Source organism: Physella acuta, unplaced genomic scaffold, assembly GCF_028476545.2.
Source record: "Physella acuta isolate Inbredline_101_S28 unplaced genomic scaffold, ASM2847654v3 ptg000256l, whole genome shotgun sequence".
Taxonomy (NCBI): Eukaryota; Metazoa; Mollusca; class Gastropoda; family Physidae; genus Physella; species Physella acuta.
This window is the reverse complement of record NW_026731775.1, coordinates 639,882-659,963: the sequence shown is the minus strand read 5'-3', so window position 1 is coordinate 659,963 and position 20,082 is coordinate 639,882. Positions and strand designations below refer to the sequence as shown.

The 20,082-nt window shown below is 37.8% G+C and overlaps 1 protein-coding gene across 1 annotated transcript; it reads left to right on the top strand.

Moving 5' to 3' along the window:
• The first annotated feature begins 140 nt into the window (after nucleotides 1-140).
• LOC131938724 (transmembrane channel-like protein 7) lies at nucleotides 141-20,081 on the top strand. Its single transcript, XM_059296859.1, has 17 exons — nucleotides 141-269; nucleotides 6,663-7,575; nucleotides 11,601-11,661; nucleotides 11,987-12,068; nucleotides 12,482-12,759; nucleotides 13,507-13,673; nucleotides 14,142-14,292; nucleotides 14,445-14,606; nucleotides 14,805-14,965; nucleotides 15,145-15,325; nucleotides 15,921-16,018; nucleotides 16,218-16,331; nucleotides 16,754-16,829; nucleotides 17,020-17,150; nucleotides 17,625-17,792; nucleotides 17,923-18,001; nucleotides 18,405-20,081. The coding sequence occupies exons 2-17, from the start codon at nucleotides 6,848-6,850 to the stop codon at nucleotides 18,483-18,485; spliced, it is 2,718 nt and encodes a 905-aa protein (XP_059152842.1). The 5' UTR covers nucleotides 141-269; nucleotides 6,663-6,847; the 3' UTR covers nucleotides 18,486-20,081.
• Nucleotide 20,082: the final 1 nt, after the last annotated feature.

Here is a 20,082-nt window from a genome sequence, read left to right as displayed (position 1 = left end):
CCTCATTCAGACGGTTTAGTCACACTGCCCTAATCACGGCCTAATGTCAACCAATGAGATCACGTTTAAAAATAGCCGCGCTTAATTCTTGGATTGGCTTTGTACGTAATGTTTTTAGATCTAGCAGACGCCGAGCGTAACATTAAAAAAAAAAAACGCGTTGTTTAGCCAAGCATAAACTCGAGTTTATAAACAGACGACATTAAACTGGAATGTGTTCACCGTGTTATGGAAATATCTTATGGATTTAATGTTGAAGCTAATTGAAGGTAGACTATTTCTAAGTTTTAAAACATGTTTCAATTTTGTGTTTAATTATATGATCTGTGTTTGTTTTTGTACATATTTGAATACATAATTATTAGACCTGGACCTAGTAATAATTACGTTTGCAAAAACGATTTCTTTGTTAAACTTTTTTCGAATATTATTTCTACGTGTAGGAAACTGTTAAGTATATTGTGAATATTTGTAAATAGTTATCGTCCATGTAGAATTGTGATATTAGCTATAATTGAAATTGTATTACAGGCGTTGTATCGTATAGGTAGGTTTAGTCGGTAGTCGGCGAGCCACGTATTGTTCACAGTTGTATCGATTAGCTGACCGGCTAGTATCGATTGTCGCGTATTCGAGCTGTAATTAGGTTGAGATTTTAGCGTACATGTAACTCACGAGCCTGTTTCAAGTTGAACCAAGTTGACCCCAGACAATACCAATAGTCCAGAGTTGAGCAGAGACTATACAAATAGATCAGAGTTGACCCAAGTTGACCCAAGACAATACAAATAGACCAGAGTTGACCCAAGTTGACCCGAGACAATACTAATAGACCATAGTTGACCCAAGTTGACCCGAGACAATACAAATAGACCATAGTTGACCCACATAGACGAGACATAGACACAGGTGACCCTATGCTGTTTACACGTTCATATTTAATTAATTAATTATGTGTATGAGAATAATATTAGTATATATATATATATATATATATATATATATATATATATATATATGGGGGGGGGGGGGGTAGACGCGGTTAAGAAATACACCCTTTTTAGAAGTGTAGGGTGAGTTCTTAATGGAGGCCACATCATGTACTAAGCTTTCATTCAAGATTGTTTACAAGATAGGTATATGTATAGAAGATAGATGTATTGATGTATATAAGATCGGCGTTTTGTGTTGATAAAATAAGATATATATATAGAGAGAGATCGGTGTTCTGTAAAGTGGAAATAAGAGCATCGATGCACCGTATAAGTTGATTGCATTGATGAACCGCATAAGTTGACTTGACTGCATTGGTGCACTGGATAAGTTGACTTGACCGAATTGATGCAATGGATAAGTTGACTTGACTGCATTGCTGCACCGGATAAGTTGACTGCATTGATGAACCGTATAAGTTGACTTGACCGAATTGATGCAACGGATAAGTTGACTTGACCGAATTGATGCAATGGATAAGTTGACTTGACTGCATTGCTGCACCGGATAAGTTGACTGCATTGATGCACCGGATAAGTTGACTGCATTGATGCACCGGATAATTTGACTTGACCGAATTGATGCAACGGATAAGTTGACTTGACTGCACTGATGCACCGGATAAGTTGACTGCATTGATTCACCGGATAATTTGACTTGACCGAATTGATGCACCAGATAATTTGACTTGACTGCACTGATGCACCGGATAAGTTGACTGCATTGATGCACCGGATAATTTGACTTGACCGAATTGATGCACCAGATAATTTGACTTGACTGCACTGATGCACCGGATAAGTTGACTGCATTGATGCACCGGATAATTTGACTTGACCGAATTGATGCACCAGATAATTTGACTTGACTGCACTGATGCACCAGATAATTTGACTTGACTGCACTGATGCACCGGATAAGTTGACTTGACTGCACTGATAAACTGGATAAGTTGACTGCACTGATGCACCAGATAAGTTGACTTGACTGCACTGATGCGCCGGGTAAGTTGACTTGACTGCACTGATGCACCGGATAAGTTGACTTGACTGCACTGATAAACTGGATAAGTTGACTGCACTGATGCACCAGATAATTTGACTTGACTGCACTGATGCACCATATAAGTTGACTTGACTGCACTGATGCACCAGATAATTTGACTTGACTGCACTGATACACCAGATAAGTTGACTTGACTGCACTGATACACCAGATAAGTTGACGTATCCACAACGATGCAAAGCTTTATCCGGAGCTCAGATGCGAGTAACAAAAGGTCAAGGCTGGAAGTTCTAGGGAAGGGGAGGGGGGGGGTAAATCTCTGCTAGGAAACACTGGAATGTTTTGTGCTAGATTTGGCTCAATGGGTGTATTATGGATGAGATGGCAGAGCTGATGATACTCACGATGTTGAAACATTTCCCCAACTCTAGTCACGATTTGCTTTCTTGTGGGTAGGGTGTTACAGGAAGATCGATGTTTTGTGTTTGTCTTTACGTTGTGTTGTGGTTAGTGGTAGAGTTAGATTTCGAACGTTAGGGTTAAGATAGTTTAGGAAATACGGCTATACTTCCCCTGTTGGTTTAGCTATTTGTACTGGTGGTAAGTAGCCTTTTTTATTGATTAGATTTATAAATTAGTTTTGAGGTTATTGATACAAGACTACAACCCAAGGTTAGCTTTAGGGTTTGTATTTTGAGGTATCGACAATGTAAATATAAGAATATTGTCGTGATTATTTTAGCAAACTTAGCAATGACTAAATCATGACCCAGTCCTGTTAAACGTGTTTGATATTTGGTGCGTAGAACTTCACGTTGTCAACACGCATATGTGATTCAGTTGAAGGCTTACGCAGGTCTATGATTTGATTGTATGAACATATCTAGGTTAATGGGAACACAGGCATACAGGCTTATGGAAAGGTAACACATCGCCGTCCTCACGGCTTACACGAGATTGACAACTTAATACTTGCACTCGAGATTCTAACACTCATTTACACAGTCAAAACACGAGATTGACAACTTAATACTTGCACTCGAGATTCTAACACTCATTTACACAGTCAAAACACGAGATTGACAACTTAATACTTGCACTCGAGATTCTAACACTCATTTACACAGTCAAAACACGAGATTGACAACTTAATACTTGCACTCGAGATTCTAACACTCATTTACACAGTCAAAACACGAGATTGACAACTTAATACTTGCACTCGAGATTCTAACACTCATTTACACAGTCAAAACACGAGATTGACAACTTAATACTTGCACTCGAGATTCTAACACTCATTTACACAGTCAAAACACGAGATTGACAACTTAATACTTGCACTCGAGATTCTAACACTCATTTACACAGTCAAAACACGAGGTTGACAACTTAATACTTGCACTCGAGATTCTAACACTCATTTACACAGTCAAACTTTAGGTCAAATCCCCACTTATAACTTTAATTGGTTGTTGTGGTAATAAGTGTTAAGTTTTCTCCTTATTAATTAGACGCTATCAATTATTTCAGTGGTTTGAATGTGGGAATATAACATAAGAGTTTCATAAGGGTTTTCTTAGAATTGTAAATTAGCATGGATTTTCTTAATTGTTTTTCTTCTTAAAACTACCTCGAATTTCTAAAACTCATTATTGTATTGACAGTAGGCCACTACCTGTTCTGAACAATGTGTCGAAACCGACACGAATGGTAAAAATTTTGGTTAATTAAACTATAGATTAATTTAACTTAACTCTAATGACAGAATAAGATTCTGATCTGATGATAGTAAGATGACATTGTGTGTGGGGGGGGGGGGGGGGGAGGGGGGGAGTTGGGGGTAAAAAGCCCGTTAGAGCTTCGGCCGTTAGTGAACCGTTAACTTCGGATTGTGTGCTTAACGTTGATGAGTTGGCAACATGCTAATGAGAAAAGGTAAAGGTCAAGGGTCACATAAGTCATCTCTTTGGTTTTAAATTGGGTTAGCTTTTTTTTTTAAATTTGGACATATGGTGAGTGTTTTCAGATCGCAAGACTTCCGGGAATGGATGGACATTGTTTTTTACGGACAGTTGGTGACTTTATATCGCTAGACTTCAGGTCTTTTACAAGTAGCTAGGGTGTCAGATCGCCTTGAGTTTGTTAAATAGAATGTCATTTCGTTTTTACTAGTATACATGTTACACAGCAGAGCAAAATGATACACCGCACATTCTTCATGTTATTATAAACTTGCATGACCCCTTGTAGAGTGAGTACGTCTTATGGTGTTCTAAACACTAGGGTGAGATGCTCCAACTTGTGCTGACAAGAGTGCCGCCCCTGGTCCCATAGATGTATTGTTAGGTCCTGACAAGATAGACCCCCCCCTATATTGTTAGGACCTGACTTTAAACCAAGGCCTACCACAGTGACTCGGTGTATTGTTAGGTCCTGACTTAAAACCAAGGCCTACCATAATGACTCGGTGCATGAATACAATATGTCACCTGTCACATTAGTGTGGCCAGATAAAAGATCTGATTGACGTGACCTGATTGTGGTACTGACAGCCTGTCTGGCTATGAAGATCTGATTTCCCTAACTCTCTAGACTACAGCTATGACGTTGTGGAACTAGACTACAGCTGTGGAAGCTAATAATAAACAATAATAATATGGGATTGGCAAGCCGGAGTTAGATAATGACCTACTTACCTGACAGATCAACGTCAGGTAGATAGTAACGACAACCGTGTGAAGGGGAGATAATAGCACGCTTGCAGTAACGACAACCGTGTGAAGGGGAGATAATAGCACGCTTGCAGTAACGACAACCATGTGAAGGGGAGATAATAGCACGCTTGCAGTAACGACAACCGTGTGAAGGGGAGATAATAGCACGCTTGCAGTAACGACAACCGTGTGAAGGGGAGATAATAGCACGCTTGCAGTAACGACAACCGTGTGAAGGGGAGATAATAGCACGCTTGCAGTCGTTACACAAGGATAAAGGGGAGGGAATACCGGGACTATTGTAGTACAGAAATAAGGTTTTTGTTTTGAAATGCTTCAGGAAATACGTCTTATGTTTCACAGTATGAGATAGGGCCTATTTTTCGAATGAAATAATATTTAATTCCGCTTCATTCTCCCCCCCCCCCCCCACACACACACAATACAATATTTCAATGGAAAATCTAATGGATGTATTTGAGATCACAGATTCTTCCAAGCATCTCTTTCGAAGAAAGTCTACCGCCCACCCTCCCCCGAAAATTTCAAGTGCCCATTGTTTTCGCGGAAAAAAACATTTTAAGAAGATCTAAAGAGTTTGAATCAGGATGTAATTATATCACGCGTGATATCAGGATGTAATTATTACACACGTGATGTTTTGATAAGGAACAGCGTGACGATTTATTGCAAGGGAGGTAGGGCACAACCCAACTGTTACACATACCCTTTGTTGTGCGACTCGAATCTGTTGATACGATAAATCTTGTGACAGGGTAGTGGGACTTGACTTTAATATTGGAGCAGGCAAAATTTAAAACCCGAGCTGTGTGATTTATACTGGTCCAAGTTTAGAATGTGGGCACATACAAAGGTTTACAGACTGATTGACATATACCCCCACATATTGCTGTAGAATAAATTAATGTATGGCAGAAGTTTTCATGGTCAGTATTAAGTAGCAAAAAAAAACTCCTCCCTCCCCCCTCACCTCTCTCCAATGTCGGGAAAGGTTTGTGCTTTTCATCAAGGTAAATCCGAAGAGATTTTATAGTGAAAAATGTTTTTAATGTACATAAACCAGCTGTAAAATGTGTTAACATGAAGTAAACGATACATCAATCTGCTGTCAATTGTTAATGTGTTCATTTTTTTTTTCTTCTTCTTCGTTCTCTATTGTAATGTTGGACGGTATTTCCCCCAACACAATTAAGTATTACGTGTTAATCTGAAACATTCTCTCAAATACGACACTGATGAAAGCCTGGATTGCCTGATAACGATGTTTCCTACGTCCATGTTATTACAGCCACCTAAATCTCCCGGAGTCTGTAGAGGTTATCTCTTGTTGTGGCCAGTAAAATACCCTGCAACCAAAGCCACCAATTATACAATATACAAGATTCGAGATTGCTCCAAAGATACGACATTTAAACTAGACCGAACTTGCTTGCCCATTCCACCAACCCCTCTAAATTTAGATCAGGCATTACGATGCTAGGTAATGATCAATTAAAATTCTTTAAAGGCTATCGCGACTGTTGAGGGATAATATTGGCATCAATTAATTAAAATAATTTAACTCAAATTGTTCGGTCTTGTCAGAAGTCAGTCGCATGGACCTCTGTCTCTAAATATAATTATATTTATAAAAGATCTAGTGATACAATTTAGTATTGAATTATTTCACTATCAACTTTATTGTGGATATGCTTATATTGTGCCAGATTTTTCTAAGGTAAAATTTTGCAAAAATACATCATGAAACATGTATAGCCTAAGTACTAAAGTGAATGTTATTTGCATCACTCATCATATTGTCATTTGTTATAGGTGTTTTTAGATGGTTCGTCTATACAGCTCGATATTTAGATAGCTAATATTGAAAAACAGACTTATGAAAAACAATATTGATGTACTTATTTTTCAAATTTCTTTTTTTTTTAGTTTGTGGTGTGACGACAGCTATGTAAAGACGAATCACGTGACTTGTATCGCCAGTGGTCGAGTTGGTAACATTCTCCAAGACGCTGAGTTTGAACCAGGTATACACTACTCGCCTGGTTATGGGAGGTCAAGGTCAAGAGTTAGCTCCAAGGATGTGTTGATCTCTCCCATCCACCTACACAACCATGAGTCGGCATCGTTTTAAAGATCGTGCTGATGAGTATGATCAACGATTACCCAGAAGTTCTTTCGTAGACACAGGCGTAGCTCGTGGTAGAGAATACGATGAGTATCGATTACCATCGAGTGAGACCTATATCGATCCTGTTACAAACGAAGATCCACCAGCTGATTATGGCTTTGATCCACCAGCCGATTATGACGAAGCTCCACCGGCCGATTATAACGTTGGGGGTGGAGATGTTGGCGTCCGGCATAACGGCGTGGGGGACCAATATGATGGTAAGCACCGGTCAAGGTTCGAACCCACGACTAGTGACTACACGGAGGTAAACCTAGAGCTGCAAGGTTTGGATGGTAACAACAGCTTGCGGCGAACCTGGAAACATAGGCGGCACCAGAGTGATCGCATGAACGGGTTCGGCTACTACAAAACTCTGCGCAGGCGAGTCAACGAGAACTTTGATCCAGGGGACGACGACTCGGTCGAGAGCTTGAACTACATGGACTTGCGAGACGCCCGTAGGTTTCTTGCTACCATCCGCATCAAGAAGAAGGACACGTCGTCTAAGGAGGAGATACTTTTTGCTGACGACGCCGCCGGGCCAGCAGCAGACGACGAACACGAGGAGGTGGGGATGCCCAGCACTAGGCAGAAGATGAGGGGTCTCACGGAGAGACTGTCCAGGGCTAGACAGGAGAAGACTACCAGGAGAATAGCTAACAGTTTCAGGTGCGAGATTTTTTTAAAATTTCGTCTTCAACGTTTTTCATCTTTTACTTCACAGGTCGGGGTGTTCAAAAAGTTTTCTCCATTTTAAAAAATGTGTTGTATGTAAAGGTGTGGATCACATCCGGGTTACACTATTATTTTCGGGTGTTTTTTTTTTTAAAGGTTTAGACTTTCAGGAAGTTTAACAATATTTTACCATACAATCATTGAGTGAAGCCAGTTTCCTTCAATTTCTAATCTGGAAGGCACTACCCCCTCCCACCCCTAAAGTTCGTCCACCGCCCCACCCCTCCTAGAACAAAATAGTTTATAGAGCCCTCGAAAATTTAGTCCACCACTCCCCCCGGAAGCTTCAAGTTCCCCCCCCCCACTACCACCCTACCCCCGGAGAAAAATGTCTTAAAAAACATGGGTGAAGCTATGGCTGGAAATGTGGAAGAATGACCAATGATATCAGTAATGGCATAAATAACTCTATGATGCTAAAGTTGTGACATAGTTATGTATATTAAAGCTGCCACAAATATATTTGTTCAGTGACCCGAGGGAAATAATTGATGTCATCGCCCAAACATTCGCCTATGTACACCGTCTGTAGATAAAAATACAGCCATACACAATCAGTGAAGCGTGTCTTTCTGCTGCATTCTCTCATTTCATAAGGTTAAATAAAATCGTTTTGGAAGCAAACGATTTTTCGCAGAGGGATATCGGGTTTCTTTAGGGCAAAACCAGGCTTGAACTAGTTATCTCCATTAGACATTCCCACTGGACTTAAGCCAAACTTGAACTAGTTAACTCCATTAGACATTCCCATTGGGCAAGCCAAACTTGACTTGGTTAGCGTAAGACTTGATTCGGTTTGTGTCAAGCTTGAAATCAGTGTCTTCCAGACTTTTTTCTCCTGGGAGGGGGGCACGGGGAGGGGGGGGGGGGGCGGGGGACGGACGGACTATATTTCCGGGGGAGGGGGGAAGCGGACACTAGTAAAAGTGTATGTATTCTATATAAATTCCATTCGTTCGGAGCACCCCCCCCCTCCCCCCAAGAGATGCCTGGAGGAAACTCTGCTTGAAATATCTATTAATGTGTTGTTGACAAATCTGTCAGTAGGCCATGTACTCTGACAAAACTGAATGCTTGTGTGAACGCACTCCTTGTCAATAGTAGATTCAGGGGAGACAAACGTGAACAACATTTTGAGACAATGAAGCCGTAAAGGTTTATTGGGTGCTGCAAAGGTCCCTATAGTCGTTGTATAATAAAATTATATTCACATGAATACATTTTAGTGTTCAATTTTTTTTTTTGTCCCGGCAAATAAAGCTAGCGCAGGTAGGGCGGTTGAATAGAATAGCCGCAGAGACTGAATACATTTAATACAGTCGTACTGTTGAAGTGAATGCACGTTGAATAAAAGGACAAAAAAAAATATATATTGGGTTAGCCCTGTAAACAAGCTGTCAACAGATAAAATGCTCGTTTACCAAACCTTTTTTTCCAGGTGCTGAATGCCGAGTTTAAAAATATTTTCTTACGCGAATTAGCTCGTGTTTTTCTACGTCTTATGTTTGGTTAAATCATTTCCTAGACTTGAATTTCCTTGGTAAATTTTCGTTTCATCTGATGTGATTGGTTATCTAACTTTTAGAAGTTTGGTAAAATCAAAGCATATGGTGTGATTTAGTGGTAGCTTATATTGCTCGCGTGATACTTCTCGACAACAAATGAAGACCACCGGGGATAAACCACAGTTGTCACACTACTTTTGAGAAAAATGAGATTTTGTGTTTGAGATCCTTTGCTGTCCCATTGTGGCATGATTTTAAAATTCTAAATATTGAGGGGATCGAGGTGGTGTTACGCTTTCATATTGTTATACGTAATAGATATATACTAGTACTACATGAATATGGCACTAACTCAATTAAAAAAGTAGACATCTATATTCTGTGGTTTATCCACATCCCGTGCAAAGTTTCTTTCAGGCTTTTTATCTCCGTGGGGTGGGGTGACACTTGATTTTCTATATAAATTCTATTTCGTTGCCCCCCCCCCCCCCCACCCCCGAAGAGATGCCTGATCCCACGTCTGATACAACCACACCCACACTTCTAAAGTTTTCTTTGCACGATTTCGTCGTCTGCTTTAGTTGCACCACTTTGACCTTAATTTCCACACAACTCCCCCTCCCCCCCCCCCCCACCCCTGACACACCCAATACCGTGTTTCGCCCCGCCCATAAAATAAAAATCTGGCCAAATCTCCCTAGGACCGCTTGTCTTTAATGCCCCCTTTCTTTACTCTGATCTGACACGGCTTCTGTCTGTCACTGGTCTGACACGGCTTCTGTCTGTCACTGGTCTGACACGGCTTCTGTCTGTCACGATCCCATTTAATGCCCCCATTTCTTTACTCTGGTCTGACACGGCTTCTGTCTGTCACTGGTCTGACACGGCTTCTGTCTGTCACTGGTCTGACACGGCTTCTGTCTGTCACTGGTCTGACACGGCTTCTGTCTGTCACTGGTCTGACGCGGCTTCTGTCTGTCACGATTCCATTTAATGTCCCCATTTCTTTACCCTGGTCTGACACGGCTTCTGTCTGTCACGATCCCATTTAATGTCCCCATTTCTTTACTTTGGTCTGACGCGGCTTCTGTCTGTCACGATTCCATTTAATGTCCCCATTTCTTTACCCTGGTCTGACACGGCTTCTGTCTGTCACGATCCCATTGTGTTCTGCGCTGCCAGGATCTACACAACTAGGAAGTGACGTCATCCCTTGTCTCGGGGTCACGACCTCTTCATATCTTCCTGTCTTACTACACTTGTTACCCAATCAATAACGTTTCGTAGGTTGATATATCTATATCCATAATCCATAACGTACTGTGGATTTATTTATTCTTAATCTCTAGTTTACTCTGGATTTATTTATTCGTGATCTATACCGTTGGCCTACTCATATAACTCCTATTCATAATGCGCTGTGGATTTATATAATATATATCCATTACGTACATATCTATATATGTAATTCTCTTCTGGGAGACGTTAGAAAACAAGCTGCAAGCGCGCCTTGCAGTCCCTTCTCTTCCTCTCTATCGCTACCCCCCCCCCCACATGGTCTGGTGAACTGTGGTTCACGCTAAATGTTTACATTTTACAATCATAGAGCTGGGTTTGGTGACGGCTATTAGGGGCAGATAATTTAGTTTAAAACGATTTAAAACTTAGTGGAGGTAACTAAGAGGAGGCTTTTTTCACGGGGGGGGGGGGGGGTTAGTGTTTTAAAGCAAATATTTTCAGTGGCAGCATTGGTACTGTCGAATTCACAAATTATGAATTACTAAAAAGTAGAAAAAACAACAACTAAATAGCGGCGTATGATACACCGCGGGTCGGCTCGTAACTGATATATCCGTAATCCATTATGTACTTTGGATTGGTATATGCCCCTATCCATCATGTTAACTTCAAGCAGTGACGTAGCCATACAATTTAGTTGTCCCTTTTGTTGTTCCTGTTTGTTGTCGTCCCACTCCAACCCAATCTTTTGATGTCCCTGTTTGTTGACTCCCCCCCCCCCCCCCCAACCCTCCCTATGCCCAGCTCCACCAATGACTCATCCTCTCAGACCAAACATGTTCTTGTGAAAACTGATATCAAAGAAGTCAATAGAGATATGCTATAGATTTCCAAAACCGCTAAGCTGTTCTTAAACCAACAGAAGAGGGGGAGAGGGTTGTGCAGTGGAGATCAGAATTTTGTTTTTGTGTAATATATATATATATATATATATAATCGGGCTTGCACTAGGATACTTTACCCTACACGATTGTAAAGTAAAAGGGCTGTTAGTAACTTCTACTAGCTTTTTGCTAATCTTCAGTGTTTTTTTAAATAAAAAAAATATTAATCAGTATATTAATAAATTGATAAATTTCCCCATTCACATCCCTCCTTGCCATCTGACACCTGCATCTATAATAAGAATAACTAATGTTCATACTTTGTCCACAGAGGGGCAATAGAATCCACCGAGGCCCAGTCAGGCATTTATTATCCACTGACTTTAGTCAAGGTAGCCATTTATTTTACATTTTTTTAAACTAAAGTATGACAACTGTGTTTTTGGGCTTTTTCCCCTACAGGTTATCTCCCTTTTAAAAATTAAAATTTCCATTTACATAACTCAAAAATTTGACCTATCATCTAATTATTAATTAAAGTTACCGTATGATATATTGTACTGCTTTAAAAATGATTTATTTTCCATTAGATAGCTGATTAAACTAAACAAAATAATGCTTTATAATAATATTCATTAATTTTGGAGTTTTAGCTTTAAAAAAAATATTTTTTATAACATAAACTAATGTTTATTAAACATGGATTTTTTTCTTCAGGGGGTGAAGGTTGCCAATAGCAGTCTGTCTAATGTCTGGGACAAGCTGAATTTCTGGGCTAAACAAATGAGACAGATAGAAGGTATATAATTGAATTATGAAACAATTATTTTTAATGGTAGATTATTTAATTATAAAACAATTATTACTGATGGTAGATTATTATATTATGAACTATTTTTGTGAATAATAGATTATTGAATTATGAAACAATTATTATGTGATGTTGGTTATTAAGTTATGAAACAATTATTATGGATAACAGATTTTTGAATTATAAAACAATTATTATTGATGGTAGATTATTGAATTATGAAACAATTATTATTGATGGTAGATTATTGAATTATAAAACAATTAATATTGATGGTAGATTATTGAATTATGAAACAATTATTATTGATAGGCTTAGTAATGAATAAAATAAAGACAAACAACTAGAAGTAGAACTGTGTGTCTAGAATATTTATCTTCTGTGTGCTTTTTGTCATTCAGGTCACTTTGGTATAGCTGTTTCGACCTACTTCAGATTCACCAGATGGCTGGTGAACATCAACTTCTTGGTCTTCTTCCTCTACCTCTGCTTCATCTACATACCCCAGCTGGCCTACAGCAAAGATAAGGACTACTACACACCCCTGGCTACCAATGACACCAGAGGCTACCTACAGAACACCATGGTGAAATGTAGCAAGTCTTATCAACAGAGGTCTCAAAACGCAACAGAAAAACAAAGTGAAGCCATGAAGTTCTTGGATGTTGCCCAGGGAACAGTAAGTCACATTTAGTCACATATTAAACTACTTTAAATGTTGCCCAGGGAACAGTAAGTCACATTTAGTCACACATTAAACTACTTTAAATGTTGCCCAGGGAACTGTAAGTCACATTTAGTAACTACATAAAACTATTTAAATGTTGTACATGAAACTGTACGTCACATTTAGTCACACATTAAACTACTTTAAATGTTGCCCAGGGAACTGGGTCACATATAACTATTCACTATTCTTTTTTGAAAACTAGGGCCTATTTATGTTTTAATATACCATTTGTGAGAGTTTATGGCTAAGAAATGTTTTAATTTTATAAATTCTAAATTTATAAATTTATAAATAACTTGCTGGTAGGTAGGTCCTACAGACAGAAGTCTGGGATCCTAACTCTAGACGTTTTGGTTAGCAGTCATAAGCTCTATCATCCAACCACTCTGTCCTATAATTTGCTTTTATTAATATAAAAATCTTGCAGCTTGTCTTAGTTATAATAATAATATTAAAAATTTAGAATAAAATTTTTTTTTAATAATAATAATATTAAAAAATTTAGCATAATGTTTTTTCTAATAGTTTTTAGTTGTTATTAGAAACCATGAGAATTATTGACAAATATTAATGGTCGACAATTAATAAGGCTAAAATCCAGTGATAAGTAAAAAATTGTATTTTATTTTCTTTTTTCATAAAAAAAACAACAACTGACCAGCCAGTGAAAAACTCCATTGTGTTTATTTTCTCCAGGGTATCCTAGAAAACACTATGTTGTTCTATGGCTACTACACAAGCGCTGTGTTTTTAAAGCCCACACAAGACAACTCCATGTTTGAAGCTGACTACAGGATGGATCTAGCCTACCTGCTGACTGTTGGAATAAGTTTTGTTCTCATGTTTTTAATTATTGTCAAAAAGTAAGACTTGCTACTTGTTATCTTATAGTTTACAGTTTTTAAATAATTTAAACATATACTTCTAAGTTTTAAAATTGTATAAAATTAGTATGAATATGAATTTAACTATCCAAATACTAAAACTAATGCTGAACATACAACACTGTTAATTAAAAACAAATTCTTTTGATTTTAGAAAAATAAAGTCTGCTAGAATTTAAAGCTAAGGTACCCATACAATTAAGTAAAATACCCTTACAAACTTTACTGTCCATTGGGCAGATGAAGTGTGTTCATATGAAGGGATAGTGTGGTCATCATTACATTCAGCCGCCTTCACTTTCCCTAATGTGATCCAGAGCTGTGTGGACTGACCAATGTCCTACAGACTTGCCCCTGCTAAAAGAAACCCATGCAAAAATTAAAAACTTTGAGTATAGATAAATAAGCTATATTGAGTGGTAAACAATGTTGCTATTACTGTTGCAGTTCAAGTTCTACAATCAAAGAAACTGTGATGGACTTCAACAACAGTGCTTTCCCTTTGTATACCAATGCAGTATTTGGTTGTTGGGATTATTGTATTAATTCTAAGGCCATGGCTTCATATAAGAAAAAAATTATTTTTGATGATTTCAAGGTAGGTTTAAGTTTTGTTTTACAGTAATGGAACTGAGTATTACTCTGTTTTCACATCAAAATTTATACCATAAACATTTTAATTGTATTGCTACAAACCACATTATCTTACTATTATTTTGTTCTAATAAATTTATTGAATAAACTTTGTAGGCCCAGCTGGCAGAGGTGGAAAGAAAAAGACAACTGGAGAAAAAATCAACGAAAGAAATGTCACAGTTGTATTTAAAACGTGCGGGGATTAATATACTTGTTATTGCCTTGTTGGCTGGTTCTTTCTATGCAATTTATGTCAGTACTGATTATCTGTTGAAGGTAGGTAAAATCTCTGCTTAACTTTGAACTTAAAAGTCTAGTGTGATGAAGTAGTGAAAATATATTTTAAAATTTCACTCCTATTGATTAATCTGTTAAATATGCTTATAAGTTGATGCTGTTTACAAATGTTCCAATGAAAACCAAACCATAACTATCACAAGTCATTGAAATCAATGTAAAAATTATATATTGCAGCAAAATACAGACGAATTGACAGATATACAGTATTTAGCACTGAGTTATCTCCCTTCGATTGTTATTTCTATTTTAAATGCTGTGATCCCAGAATTTTTTTTGATACTTTGCTCTGTTGAACAATACTCAAACAGCGTGGCTACAAAAATAACAATCATCAGGTGACTTTTCTTGATTTTCCTGGCATTAAAAATAGTATTCTCTGGTTTTAAAAAAAATATCTAGAAACACTTTGAGATAATATTATTATGCATTTCTAAAACTTCTTTATTATAAAAAAAAGTCTCCATAGGCCTTTAGGATAGTATTATATAACCCTGATCTCAATCATTTTTCACAGAGCTGTGTTCCTGCGCCTTGCAAGTATTTGGGTGTTGATTGTCTCCCTGTATTATAGGCTGCAGTACAGGGGGACAACTCCGTATGACTGTCCTGAGGAAATGAAGCAGAATGTTACCCGCTGCTGTGGAAACACGTTATGGGACCCTGCTGCAGTAAAAAATAATAATAACAATGTACAGGTAAATTAACTTTTGTTAAAACTGAAATTAGTTTTACAACAAAAAGAGGGACAGCCAATTTGGATAGATGAAAGCTGCAGTTTTATTTTAAGATTTGAATACTTTATCACTTTTTATATTTATGAGGTCTGCCACACACCAACCACCATCTTGACCTACTTTCTTGTCCCACAACAACCACCATCTTGACATACTTTCATGTCCCACAACAACCACCATCTTGACCTACTTTCATGTCCCACAACAACCACCATCTTGACCTACTTTCATGTCCCACAACAACCACCATCTTGACCTACTTTCATGTCCCACAACAACCACCATCTTGACCTACTTTCATGTCCCACAATAACCACCATCTTGACATACTTTCATTCCCCATAACAACCACCATCTTGACATACTTTCATGCACTACAACCACCACCATTTTCACATACCTTGTTTTGACACATCCAAAGTATCTTTGCTCATACATTTATGACCTTATCCATCATTTGTATCATATCCCAACTGATATTTTATAACTTTATCCTTAATTTGTATGATATCCCTACTGACAGTTTTATAACCTTAGCCATGATTTGTTTCTACAGTGTTGGGAGAGTTATGTTGGTCAGCAGTTTTATAAACTTTGTATTGTGGATTTCCTATCTGTGATTTTATTAGTTCTTCTACTACAAGTACCTCGTAGGTTAGTTTGTATAATATCTATTTTTTTTTTAATTACATTTTGATTTTTTACAATTTTGTTTTATTTATTTTGTTCTTATATTAACTATTTATTTTTAATTGATCTCTTTTTTGATGTCTTGTGATAAAAAAAAATTTCTCATATTTTTGTCAAAGTGCTCCCTCAGGAAAATGTTAATTTATTATACTTTGTTTTGCAGATTTATTTATTATCACTTCCATGAGAGATATTGGATCATTAATAAAGTGGGGAAGGCCAAGTTTGATCTCCCCTTGCAAGTGTTGGACTTAGTTTACACACAGTCTGTATGTTGGTAAGGCATTTAGTATAGTCTGTATGCTAGTAGTTAATGTCAATTAGTCTTGTATATATGCTGGTAGGTCATTTAGTGTAGTATGTATGCTAGAAGGTGGGATAGCATGGTCGAATGGTAGAGCATATGGCTACTAGCCCGAGTTCGGACTTGTGAGTGTAGTATATCCCTCAGTCCACCCAACTCTGATGGGTACCTGACTTATGCTTGGGAAAGTAAAGGCGGCTCGGCATGTCGCTGACCACATAATCCATTCATATGCCAAGGTTAAGAAACTGAAGAATTCTAACTTCACCTGCCCCATAGATCACTATTAAAGTCTAAACAGAAACTTTACAACACAATGGTCTAGAAATACCCATAATTCTTTTAACTTAGACTACTGATATTTTATGAAACAATATTGAATTCTTGTATTCCAGGATGGGAATGTTCTTTACACCATTACTTCCAGCTCTGACTTTCGTCAAAATATTTTTTTTCTTTTTTTTAAAGAAGGTAAATCATCAATTATTATATGAGGTGTAAGATTAATAAAAAAAAAATTAAAAGAATATATTTGTAATTAATGTTTTAGCTTAATATTGTCTATAATGTCTCATTATTGATGTTAGATATTACTTTACAATTGATTATTGATTTAATAAGTTAAGTTTTCTATCTTAATGCAATTGTTTAAAAATTTCAGTTTGAGCTTCTATTTGTGACTGAGGCGCCCCAGATTGCATACAAGGCGTCTCGCTCTTACTCATTTTTCCAGACAGTTCTGCTTCTCTCATTTATTACAATATCCTGTTTGTTGGGATACATGATTGGCAAGTAGGTCTACAGTTTGTAATGTGTATGTATAAAGTATAATAGGCAAGTAGGTCTACAGTTTGTTGTGTTTGTATAAAGTATAATTGGCAAGTAGGTCTACAGTTTGTAATGTGTTTGTATAATTGGCTATTAGGTCTACAGTTTGTAATGACTGGAAAATAGGCTTATAATTTCTCAAATATGATGTGTGATTGATTCAGTAACACCCTATACAATGCATTCCTTTGAGGTTACATGATACAGAGTGTGCAAATGGTAAAAACCTACTTCATTCAAATTAGTTATTTATTGACCTCCTTTATATCCATACTTTATTAACCTCCCACACTGAATTCAGTAGACATTTCTCAGAATTTCACCAGATAATTGTGCACCCAAAGATATGATTCTTATAAAGTAAAGGGTGGAGATACCAGTAAGAAATCCAACACATTAAATAATGTAAACTAATTCCTGCTACTCTTCCATCCCCAGTTTACAGCCATCCATGAGTTGTGGCCCATTCCGACAGTACACCCATGAGAATTTTGTCATGTTTCATGTTGTGACTGATGAAGTCAACTCCTGGCCTGACATACCTAAGGCAATATTCCAGTTTTTTGGAACTGCCTCATTTTTCATTCCAGCATTTTTAATTACTCTGTAAGTAAAGTTTCTTTAAAATCTGTCACTTAATAAACTGTCAGCAGAAATACGAAGCAAAATTAAGTATAGATGAAGAAAATTATTTTAAAATAAGATTAATTCCAATCCATATTTTTGTCCTCTACAGACTAGCCTGCTATTACTATTGGTCAATTTCCTCTGGATACATGAAGATGGAAGAGCTGCTTAGAAACCAAGTTAAATTGGTAATTACATTTTATCTCCCTTAGAAACCAAGTTTAATTGGTGATTACATTTTATCTCTCTTAGAAACCAAGTTTAATTGGTACTTATCTTTTATCTCTTTTAAAGAAATAACCGATTCCTTGTTAACTCTTTAATAATATTACATGGTAAGAATTTTAAAAAAAAATTATTGACCAATAAATTAATCACTACAAAATTGATTGAGGTTCTGAACTTCCTGTTAGTGTTATGTCTAATACTTTAACAACAACGTTAACCTAAATTTGTACCTAAAAGTTTAATTTGTGAGGATACTAACACTACCAGTTTAACATTATTTGCTAACCTCACTGCAGCTACCATTTTTTAAAATACAAATTTGTAGTTATCCCCCATGTCTAAAGATATGTTCCAATATTTCAGGAGGCTCATGACAAACAGTTTCTGCTAGCTAGGGTAGATGACGCCATCAAGAAGGGGGAGCTAGAGACAGCTAGTTTTTGAGACCACCAAGAAGGGGGAGCTAGAGACAGCTAGTTTTTGAGACCATCAAGAAGGGGGAGCTACAGACAGCTAGTTTTTGAGACCACCAAGAAGGGGGAGCTAGAGACAGCTAGTTTTTGAGACCACCAAGAAGGGGGAGCTAGAGACAGCTAGTTTTTGAGACCATCAAGAAGGGGGAGCTACAGACAGCTAGTTTTTGAGACCATCAAGAAGGGGGAGCTACAGACAGCTAGTTTTTGAGACCATCAAGAAGGGGGAGCTAGAGACAGCTAGTTTTTGAGACCATCAAGAAGGGGGAGCTACAGACAGCTAGTTTTTGAGACCATCAAGAAGGGGGAGCTAGAGACAGCTAGTTTTTGAGACCATCAAGAAGGGGGAGCTACAGACAGCTAGTTTTTGAGACCATCAAGAAGGGGGAGCTAGAGACAGCTAGTTTTTGAGACCACCAAGAAGGGGGAGCTAGAGACAGCTAGTTTTTGAGACCATCAAGAAGGGGGAGCTAGAGACAGCTAGTTTTTGAGACCATCAAGAAGGGGGAGCTAGAGACAGCTAGTTTTTGAGACCATCAAGAAGGGGGAGCTAGAGACAGCTAGTTTTTGAGACCATCAAGAAGGGGGAGCTAGAGACAGCTAGTTTTTGAGACCATCAAGAAGGGGGAGCTACAGACAGCTAGTTTTTGAGACCATCAAGAAGGGGGAGCTAGAGACAGCTAGTTTTTGAGACCATCAAGAAGGGGGAGCTACAGACAGCTAGTTTTTGAGACCATCAAGAAGGGGGAGCTAGAGACAGCTAGTTTTTGAGACCACCAAGAAGGGGGAGCTAGAGACAGCTAGTTTTTGAGACCATCAAGAAGGGGGAGCTAGAGACAGCTAGTTTTTGAGACCATCAAGAAGGGGGAGCTAGAGACAGCTAGTTTTTGAGACCACCAAGAAGGGGGAGCTAGAGACAGCTAGTTTTTGAGACCACCAAGAAGGGGGAGCTAGAGACAGCTAGTTTTTGAGACCATCAAGAAGGGGGAGCTAGAGACAGCTAGTTTTTGAGACCACCAAGAAGGGGGAGCTAGAGACAGCTAGTTTTTGAGACCACCAAGAATGGGGAGCTAGAGACAGCTAGTTTTTGAGACCATCAAGAAGGGGAGGTGGACAAAATAATTTTTTGTAAATAAAATACATTGTTGATGTTATTTTTGACCAAGAGGTTGTAATTACCAGTACATTACTGATGAATATTTTTAACATCAGTTTTTACAAGTTACCTATTGCAATATCATGATTATGTTTATAAGACGTAAAGGAATTTAATGTCTATTTGGTATATAGTGTATGAATAAAAAAATTGTGTAATTTTATCTTGCCATATCATGAAACAATAAAACTAACTTTAAATTAAACCAACATTTTTTCATGCTAAAACTTAAAACTGATTCAAATGTCCCTGCGTGCTATGAACCCTAAAAGTAACATTAAAGGGTTGTTAATGTTATTTTGAATGCCAACCAAAGTGAAATAAATCTGCAGCAAGTAGGATATTTCTGAGGTTGTGTCCATCATGGTAGCATGAAGCTTAGACTAGTGTTGTGATCTGACCAACTATGTTT

Bases quoted from the DNA above. Each gene is read 5' to 3' on its own strand.
- LOC131938724 (XM_059296859.1), top strand. From the start codon at position 6,848: ATGAGTCGGCATCGTTTTAAAGATCGTGCTGATGAGTATGATCAACGA. The intron at 7,576-11,600 runs GTGCGAGATTTT...CTTTGTCCACAG, and splicing joins AGAATAGCTAACAGTTTCAG to AGGGGCAATAGAATCCACCG. The intron at 11,662-11,986 runs GTAGCCATTTAT...TTTTTTCTTCAG, and splicing joins ATCCACTGACTTTAGTCAAG to GGGGTGAAGGTTGCCAATAG.